Here is a 9,117-nt window from a genome sequence, read left to right on the forward strand (position 1 = left end):
CTCCAAAAGACTTTGGTATCATTTACTTTAAACTGATTTGTATGCCGCTCCAACAAAGAAATACAGATCAAGAAATCATGGTCAAACAGTCACATCTGTGAAGTCTAGACAATGGGTGTGCATGACAGCGCTTTTTCTACTTTTCTGTAGGTCTGTGACTTTTCCCAGCGTAACCTCACAACAGTCAAACAGCAAAGGAAGTTCTGCCTCTGCCCCCCTTGGCCCCATCCAGGTCCCCAGGGGCCAGCGCCACAGCCGGTTTCCTGTGGGTCCTTCCAGAGCCTCCGCTGCTGCTGTCTTATTAATAGCAGGGCTGTAGTAGTAGTGGAAACACGAGTGGGGCAGGCAGCAGGCCTCTGAGTCACACAGGCCTGGCCCGGGGCCCGCTCCCCTTCTGACCTTGGCTAACACCATCGCTCCTCGGAACCTCAGTTTCCTGCTCCGTAAACTGGGGATAAATACTGAGCCTTTGGGCAGCTGGGAGGATCCATTGCAAAGCCCTGCACAAGGCTAGGCACAGAGCAGGTGCTGAGGACATGGTAGCACCCATGACCTGGGTGCACCCCACAACTACTGCAGCTCCTGGGTCTGAGGGAGGAGGGTCAGGGGCCTGGACTCCTGTGTCTGAGGGAGGAGGGTCAGGGGCCCGGACTCCTGCGTCTGAGGGAGGAGGAGCTGGGCCTGGACTCTTGGGTGTGAAGGAGGAGGTGCTGAGGCCAGGACTCCTGGTGTGAAGGAGGAGTGCTTTGGGAACTGTTGCCTGGTCCCTGGACACCAGCACTCCTGGCCTCTGGGGCAAGACCGAGGTGCTCAGCTCTGGGCCTGTCATCCCAGCTCAGGTGTGTGGAGGGGTCTGACCCACCCTCTCCTCTGCCCTCCGGCCTGGACCTTGTTGGGGGTTCACAATATGTTTTGTCCCCTCTGTCCTGGGACCGGAGCCCAGAGTCCAAGCCAGTCTAAGTTTGGAAGGGAGAGGGAGGGGACAGCGGTGAGAGGGGGTGAGGGAGGGGTGTGGGGGGACAGGATGTCTCTGTCTCTGAGCTGTCACACACACCCCTGTCCCGGGCCCAGAGAAAGGGAGGGACAAAGGCTTTGAGAGAGAGTCGGGAACAAAGAGGCGGAGAGAGACACAGAGACACACTGGGGAGAGGGGGTGGAGATGCCCAGAGGGGCTGGAGAGACGGGACCCAGACAGACGTAGAGAGGGGAGCAGGCGGGGAGCAGAGCGTGGGGACACCCCCAGAGTTGGTGACAGAAGAGTGGGACAGTGTGGGGACAGGGGAGAGGGGCCGGTGACCCACAGAGACAGGGCAGGGAGAAGGAGTCCCACCCCAGAGACCCAAAGGCAAGACAGAGACAGGGAGTTGGGGGAGAGAAAGACGACTGGGAGAGAAGGAGACAAAGACACACAAAGAGAAAGAGACAGAGGGAGCAGGAGAGAGGCTGAGAGACAGGTGCTGGTGTGGAAGGAAGGAGAGCCTCAGGCTGGCTGAAGAGAGGGCAGAGAGGGCGGGGCAGTAGGGCGATCACCTGGGCAGGGCAGCGAGGAATACTCCCAGAGCGTGGCAGGAGGGCACACAGAGGCAGAGACACTCCTCCAGCTAGGCAGGCCCGGACAGACGGGGTGGGGGCTGAGGCTTACCTTCCATCCCTGGCTCTGCGCAGCAAGAACCTGTGGGGCGCAGGGGGCTGGTTGCTCTCTGGGGAACCCTGACCTGGGGGTCCTGCCCAAGGGCCACCCTACCCCAGGCAGCCCTGACATGGAGCGCAGGGCCTCCGAGACCCCTGAGGATGGGGACCCAGAGGTGAGAGATGGGGAAGAGGGAGGAAGACAGAGGGAGAAGAGGAGGAGAGAGAGGAGACGCAGAAAACAGGGAAACACAGACTCAGACACCCAGAGCCAGGGAGAGAGGATGACAGAGACCCAAGGACACAGTGAGGCCCCCAGAGAAACAGACTCAGAAACACAGGGCAGCACGTGCGGGGGAGAGGATGGCCGAGACAGGCCGGGTGAGCGGGGGGCGGGGGGCAGCCACACTCAGGGCTGGGGGCTCCTGGCCTGCTCCCACAGGCGGGGGCAGGCGGGGCCTCTGAGACAATGACCCCTAACCTCACCAGGACACAGAAACAGGTGGCCCGAGCCCGGGTGAGTCACTGTGACTCATCCTCCTCTCTGGGGACAATGACCCCTGTCCCCTGCCCCCACCCCCCATCCCGGGCTGGGCTCGACCTCCTCTCCTGCCACTCTCAGCAGACCCCAGACTCGCCCCCTCCTCACCCTGCCCGTCTCCCGTAGGAGGACACAGCCACAGCCCTCCAGCGGCTGGTGGAGCTGACGGCCAGCAGGGTGACCCCGGTGAGGAGCCTCCGGGACCAGTACCACCTCATCCGGAAGCTGGGCTCTGGCTCCTACGGCCGTGTGCTCCTCGCCCAGCCTCACCAGGGGGGTGAGTTCAGCCACCCAAGGGCAGCCTCTCCCACTGCCCCACAATAAGTGTTCTCGGAAGCCTGTCCCACAGGGAGCATTCCTAGGAGGAGCTGATGGGGGGACCCTTCTCCATGGGGACCTTCTGAAAGTTACAAGCTCTGTGATCTTCTGAGAAACACAGGCCCCCCAGAGAGGGTGGGGGGCTGCCTACGGTCCCACGGCAAGACAGGCAGGCAACCCAGGTTGGAATCCACGTCACCATGTCTCTTACTGGATGCAAGGGGAAGCTGAGGCCCGGAGAGGGTGAGGCCACTGTGCCAACCCACGCCGCAGTCCGAGGCAGAGCAAGAAGGGTCTCCCACCCATACCTCACAGGGGAGGAACCTGTGCTCCCCATGAGAAGGGCAAGGCTCAGCGAGGTTACATGCTGGCTCAGGTCCCACCGCAGGACCAGAGCCACCTGAGCGTCCCTCCCGCCCGTCTTTCCGGCAGGCCCGGCTGTGGCTCTGAAGCTCCTGCGTCGGGACTTGGTCCTGAGAAGCACCTTCCTGAGGGAGTTCTGTGTGGGCCGCTGCGTCTCCGCACACCCAGGCCTGCTGCAGACCCTGGCGGGACCCCTGCAGACCCCCCGCTATTTTGCCTTCGCCCAGGAGTATGCACCCTATGGGGATCTCAGCGGGATGCTGCAGGAAAGGGTGAGGCCACAAGGGACAAAGGTTGGGAGTGCTTATCCCAGGTCCAACTCTGACCCCCAGATCAGGGCCCACCCAAGCTGGCTCTACCCTGACCCCCCAAATGACCTCCACCTTTGTAATTCTCAATGAGGTTTCCTGTCCGACCTCAACCCTGATCCAACCAATTACCCAAACACAAGAGTGGAAGGGCAGGGAGCTTGGATGGGGCTGAGGATGACTGAGGTCAGTGGCACGGGTGGGGATGGAGACAGGGTTGGGATTTCAGCTGACATTGGGGATAGGGGCATGGGCATGGGTGGAGGTGGGTGGGTTGAGTTTAGGGTTGATTACAGATTGATCATGGCTGTGGAGAAAAGCATGAATAGGGTTGCAGAGGGAAGTAGAGATGGCTGAGGATGTGTATATATAGACTGAGTTGGAGATGGGCTTGAAAGGAGACCAGGTCAGGACAGGTCCCATGAGCTTCTAGGGCCTCTTCAGTTTGGAGATTTGGGGTAGGGATCGTTTTAGGAATAGATTTTGGATTTGAGATAAAGTTGGGGATAAATGGAAGGAACAAAAGAAGGAAGGGGACGAGGAATGTTTATGTGGATAAATGAATGGAAGGATGGAAGGATGGGTGAGTGGATGGATGGATGCATGGATGGATGGGTGAATAGATGGGTGGAAGGAAGGATTGGTAGATGGATGGGTTGGTGAATGGATGGATGGATGGATGGACAAATGGATGGATGGAAGGATTGGTGGTTGGATGGTTTGGTGAGTGGGTGAGTGGATGGATGGATAAGTGGATGGGTGGGTGGGTGGATGGAAGCATTGGTGGGTGAATGGGAGGAAGGATTGGTGGATGGATAGATGGATGGTTGGATGGATGGATAGATGGATGAAAGGGTTGGTGGGTGAGTGGACAGATGAATGAGTGTATGGGTGGGTGGGTGGGAGGATGGATGGGTGAATAGATGAGTGAAAAGAAGGATTGGTAGACGGATGGGTTGGTGAATAATGGATGGATGGATGGATGGATGGATGGATGGATTGGTGGTTGGATGGATGGGTGAATGGAAGGAAGGATTGGTGGATGGATGGATGGAAGGTTTGGTGGGTGGGTGAGTGGATGGATGGATAAGTGGATGGGTGGGTGGGTGGATGGATGGATGAAAGGTTTGGTGGGTGAGTGGATAGATGAATGAGTGGTTGGGTGGGTGGGTGGATAGAAGGATTGGTAGATGGAGGAGTGGATGATGAATAGATGAGTGAAAGGAAGCAAGGGAGGATGAATATATGGATGCTGGATAATAATTGAATAACTTACTGGATTGCTGACTGGTTGGTGGAATGAATGTTGAATGGACACATTTTTGAATACCATTAGGATGGATGGCTTCATGGATGGATTGCTGCCTGGCCAGCTGGATGGCTAGATGGCTAGATAATTCATGAAATGAACTGGGAGATTTTAGAACAGACTCTGAGTTAGAGATGGGGTCTAGACTAGTATAAGACTAAGATTTGGGTTAAGAATGAAATTTGAGTTCTCACTAGAGAAGATCTGGATTGTCAGTTTACAAAAGATGTATAAGAAATGTTCATAGTGGCCTGAGTATTCTAGTTAGGAGAATCTTTGAAAGAAGCTAAAAGAAAGAGCTCTGGTAATAACTGGGGTTCCAGTGGGGAAAACTGGGAGTCCAGCTGGGAGTTGGTCTCCAGGAGTGCAGCTATGGCTGCAGGTTGAGGTTGAGAAGGATGGAGAGAAAGTCTCTGGGGGCATGCGGTGGGGTCACTGGAGGTAGCCACTAATCTTGGGTTCTAGATTCTCAAACCCCAAGAGTCAAACTCTTAGGACTTAGGAGTCTAGAACCTCTTTTAAGAATGGTTAAGAAGAAGAAACCAAGTGGTGTGGTGGCTCATGCCTGCAAACCCAGCACTTTGGGAGGTCAAGGCAGGAGGATCGCTTGAGGCCAGGAGTTTGAGACCAGCCTGGACAACATACAGAGGACAGAACCAAGACGCTCTGACCTTCCTCCTGTCTTCTTGACTGCAGGGCCTCCCAGAACTGCTGGTGAAGCGGGTGGTGGCCCAGCTGGCAGGAGCTCTGGACTTCCTCCACAGCCGGGGGCTGGTCCATGCAGACGTCAAGCCGGACAACGTGATGGTCTTCGACCCGGTCTGCAGCCGTGTGGCCCTGGGGGACCTGGGTCTGACTCGGCCAGAGGGCAGCCCGACCCCTGCCCCACCAGCACCTCTGCCCACAGCACCACCTGAGCTCTGCCTCCTGCTACCACCCGCCACCCTGCCTCTGCGGCCAGCTGTGGACTCCTGGGGTCTGGGAGTGCTTCTCTTCTGTGCTGCCACTGCCTGTTTCCCTTGGGACGTGGCACTGGCCCCCGACCCTGAGTTCGAGGCCTTTGCTGGCTGGATGACCACCAGGCCTCAGCCACCTCAGCCACCACCACCCTGGGACCAGTTTGCGCCCCCAGCCCTGGCCTTGCTCCAGGGGCTTCTGGACCTGGATCCTGAGACGAGGAGCTCCCCACTGGCTGTCCTGGACTTCTTGGGGGATGACTGGGGTTTGCAGGGGAACAGAGAGGGGCCTGGGGTTTTGGGGAGCGTGTCCTATAAGGATGGGGAGGAGGGAGGCTCAAGCCTGGAGGAGTGGACAGACGAGGACGATAATGACAAAAGTGGCGGGAGAACGGGGACAGATGGGGGAGCTCCCTGACCAGGTGACAGGGACAGGTGGCCAGAGCCTGGGCCAAAGGCCCTTCCCCCCAGCCCCTGGGGCCACCTGGATGGAGAGACAGCTGCAGCCGGGAGGACAGAGAGGAACACGCTGCACTCTCCCTGTGGGACACCGGGCTGGGCTGCGCCACTCCTCTTCCAACTGGGGACCCAGGAGTCCAGCTCCTGCTCCTCCTCTCTCAGACCCAGGGTCCAGGCTCCAGCCCTCCCCCTCGAGAACACCTTTTCCTTCTGTCCTGAGTGTGTCTTCTTGAAGGAAGAAGGCGCTTGTCCCCTACCACCACTCTCCCCTGCCTTGTGTGTTTCTGTATTCACAGGACATGCTGAATGGGCATCGTGGGGTTCTTTTTCTTTTCTTTTCTTTTTTTCTTTCTTTTCTTCTTCTTTCTGAGAAGGAGTCTCACTCTGTCACCCAGGCTGGAGTGCATTGGTGTGATCTTGGCTCACTGCAACTTCCACCTCCCAGGTTCAAGCAATTCTCCTGCCTCAGCCTCCTGAGTAGCTGGGACTACACGTGCACCACCACACCTGGCTAATTTTTATATTTTTAGTACAGACGGGGGTCTCACTATGTTGGCCAGGGTGGTCTCGAACTCCTGACTTTAGGTAACCTGCCCGCCTTGGTCTCCCAAAGTCCTGGGATTACAGGCATGAGCCACTGCACCCGGCTGATTTTGTATTTTTAGTGGAGATGGGGTTTCACCATGTTGGCCAGGCTGGTCTTGAGATCCTGACCTCAAATGATCTGCCTGCCTCGGCCTCTCAAAGTGCTGGGATAACAGGTGTGAGCCACCGCACCTGGCCATCATGAAGTTCTGATGGGATTACTCCTCTCCTCTAAGACCTTCGGTGGCTCCCGCTGTCCATGTCACCAGATCTGAACTTTAGGATCTGACACCATGTAAACCTCACCCTCCACCCCTGTCACTTCTCTGGGTGACATCATGGCTGTCATTCATCTTCTCTGGATCTAAATCTACACATGAACACATGAGTGCATACACACACACACACACGTATACTCACACACACACGTATACTCACACACACACACACACACGCACACGAACTCACATACACACACACACACGCACACACATATACACACACGCACATATACACGCACACACACGCACACAGATGCATGCACAGCTGCTGGCAGACACTGGCACACTGTGTGCCCTCCCCCGAGAGCATCTTTCCTCCAGTCCTGTGGCTCCAGGAAGTGCCCCCTGCCCCAAGCCCTCTCTGGCCTCCTGGGAACTTGTATGGGAACGATCCGTGTCTCTTTCTGTCTCCCTTCTCTGACTGTCCAGGCTGGACCTGGTCTTTTCCACATTTAGGTCATTCCGGGTTCTGCTCCCACAGAGCACCACGGATTGTGATTGTCCCAGCTCCATCCGCCTTTCTCAGACCTGTCAATCCTAAGAGCCAGGCCTGCTGCCAATGGGTCTCTTATCTCACCAGGGCCAGTCTGCGTTCCCCTCAGTCCCATGCCACCTCCCAGACCAGACACGGAGCCCGGCTTGTGGAGGTTCATGCCTGCGGGACAGGGATGAATTCAATCTAAATTCATGTCCCCGGCACCCAGCGGAGGGTCAGGAACTGGAGACTGTGTTTGCTATACAGGAATTTATGCTTCTAGACTGAAAAGTGAGCTCATGACATGCGACATAGCACCCTGGGCTCGAGCCGTCGTGGAAACGCTGGTGAAATAACAGTCTGGTGTTGGCCCAACTGTGAGCCTCTTCGTTTTGACAAATATCTTATGGTTTGCATCACGATCCGACACTGGGGGAGGTTGGCGGAGGGTGCACGGGAAGTCTCCGCAGGATCTTAGCAACCATTTTATAAATCTAAAATGATTCCAAAATAAAACGTTTATTTAAAAAAATTAAGTGACTTCACATCAGTCATGGCACTATAAACTGGAAGGGTAGGCCGGCAAGGTGGATCATGTCTGTGATCCCAGCACTTTGGGAGGCTGAGGCAGGTGGATCATCTAAGGTCAGCAGTTCCAGGCCAGCCTGGCCAACATGGTAAAACCTTGTCTCTTTTAAAAATATAAAAATTAGCCAGGCATGTGGTGGGAACCTGTAATCCCAGCTACTCGGGAGGCTGAGGCAGGAGAATCTCTTGAACCCAGGAGGCGGAGATTGCCATGAGCTGAGATCGGGCCACTGCACTCCAGCCTGGGAGACAGAGCAAGACTCTGCCTCAAAAAAATAAAAATAGGCCGGGTGCAGTGCCCGACACCTGTAATCCCAGCACTTTCGGAGGTCGAGGTGGGCGGATCACGAGGTCAGGAGATCGAGACCAGGCTGGCCAACATGGTGAAACCCCATCTCTACTAAAAATACAAAACTTAGCTGGGCATGGTGGCACACACCTGTAGTCCCAGCTACTCAGGAGGCGGAGGCAGGAGAATCGCTTGAACCAGGGAGTCTGAGGTTGCAGTGAGCCGAGATCCTGCCACTGCACTCCAGCCTGGGTGACAGAGAGAGACGCTGTCTCAAAAAAAAAGAGAAAAGAAGAGAGAAAAAGAAAAGAAATTTTTAAAATCCTGAAAGGTGGGTATACCCATCTCAAAAAAAAAAAACAGGGATCTGAAGTCCCAATGTAGCCCAAGGCTTGGGGGGCTTTGGGGTGGGGCTTAATCTTCCTGTGTTTACAGCAGGGAGGTGCTCTCTGGCCTGTATTCCTATTGTGTGTTTTCAAACTATTTTCATTGTTATTCCTCTCTTTGGAATCAGGAGGCCTCCAGTCCTTCCTCCCTCAGACCCAGGAGTCCAGGCCCCGTGTAGAAAATGAAATCATTTCTGGAGCCCACCCTGCGATGACCCCACCCAGCTGCCCCATCAATCCCCCACTGACAGGTCAGACACAAGTGTTTGCAGAGGGGTGTCCAGGGGATCAGATGCTGGGGTCTTGTTTGGGGAAAGAATGAGACAACAAGATTCCAGAATCATGCGGTGTGAGATGACCTCAGACTCAGGGGGGCGGGAAGCAGGTGGTGGAGCAACTGGGAAGAGAGGGGCCTTGAGGGGGGCAGAGGAGGCCTTGGTTCTGTGCCTGAAAACTTCAAATGGGCGGGGGAAGCTAAGGCCTGAACTCCTGGGTCTGAGGGAGAAGGAGCTGGGACCTGGACTCCTGGGTCTGAGGGAGGAGGGGCTGGGGGTCTGGACTCCTGGGTCTAAGGGAGGAGGGGCTGGGGGTCTGGACTCCTGGGTCTGAGGGAGGAGGACTGGGGGTCTG

General features: G+C 56.2%; 1 protein-coding gene across 1 annotated transcript; it reads left to right on the top strand.

The window, feature by feature from the left end:
• Positions 1-1,418: 1,418 nt before the first annotated feature.
• SBK3 (SH3 domain binding kinase family member 3) lies at positions 1,419-6,277 on the top strand. Its single transcript, XM_032263146.1, has 4 exons — positions 1,419-1,805; positions 2,297-2,447; positions 2,921-3,123; positions 5,165-6,277. Exons 1-4 carry the CDS (start codon positions 1,761-1,763, stop codon positions 5,840-5,842), a joined length of 1,077 nt encoding a protein of 358 aa, XP_032119037.1. The 5' UTR covers positions 1,419-1,760; the 3' UTR covers positions 5,843-6,277.
• Positions 6,278-9,117: the final 2,840 nt, after the last annotated feature.

The sequence above is a fragment of the Sapajus apella genome, unplaced genomic scaffold, assembly GCF_009761245.1.
Source record: "Sapajus apella isolate SASKATOON/1434 unplaced genomic scaffold, GSC_monkey_1.0 scaffold135, whole genome shotgun sequence".
Lineage (NCBI taxonomy): Eukaryota > Metazoa > Chordata > Mammalia > Primates > Cebidae > Sapajus > Sapajus apella.

Coding starts and splice junctions, on each gene's coding strand:
- SBK3 (XM_032263146.1), top strand. CDS start 1,761: ATGGAGCGCAGGGCCTCCGAGACCCCTGAGGATGGGGACCCAGAG. Junction 1,806..2,296: donor CTGAGGATGGGGACCCAGAG/GTGAGAGATGGG, acceptor CGTCTCCCGTAG/GAGGACACAGCCACAGCCCT. Junction 2,448..2,920: donor CGCCCAGCCTCACCAGGGGG/GTGAGTTCAGCC, acceptor TCTTTCCGGCAG/GCCCGGCTGTGGCTCTGAAG.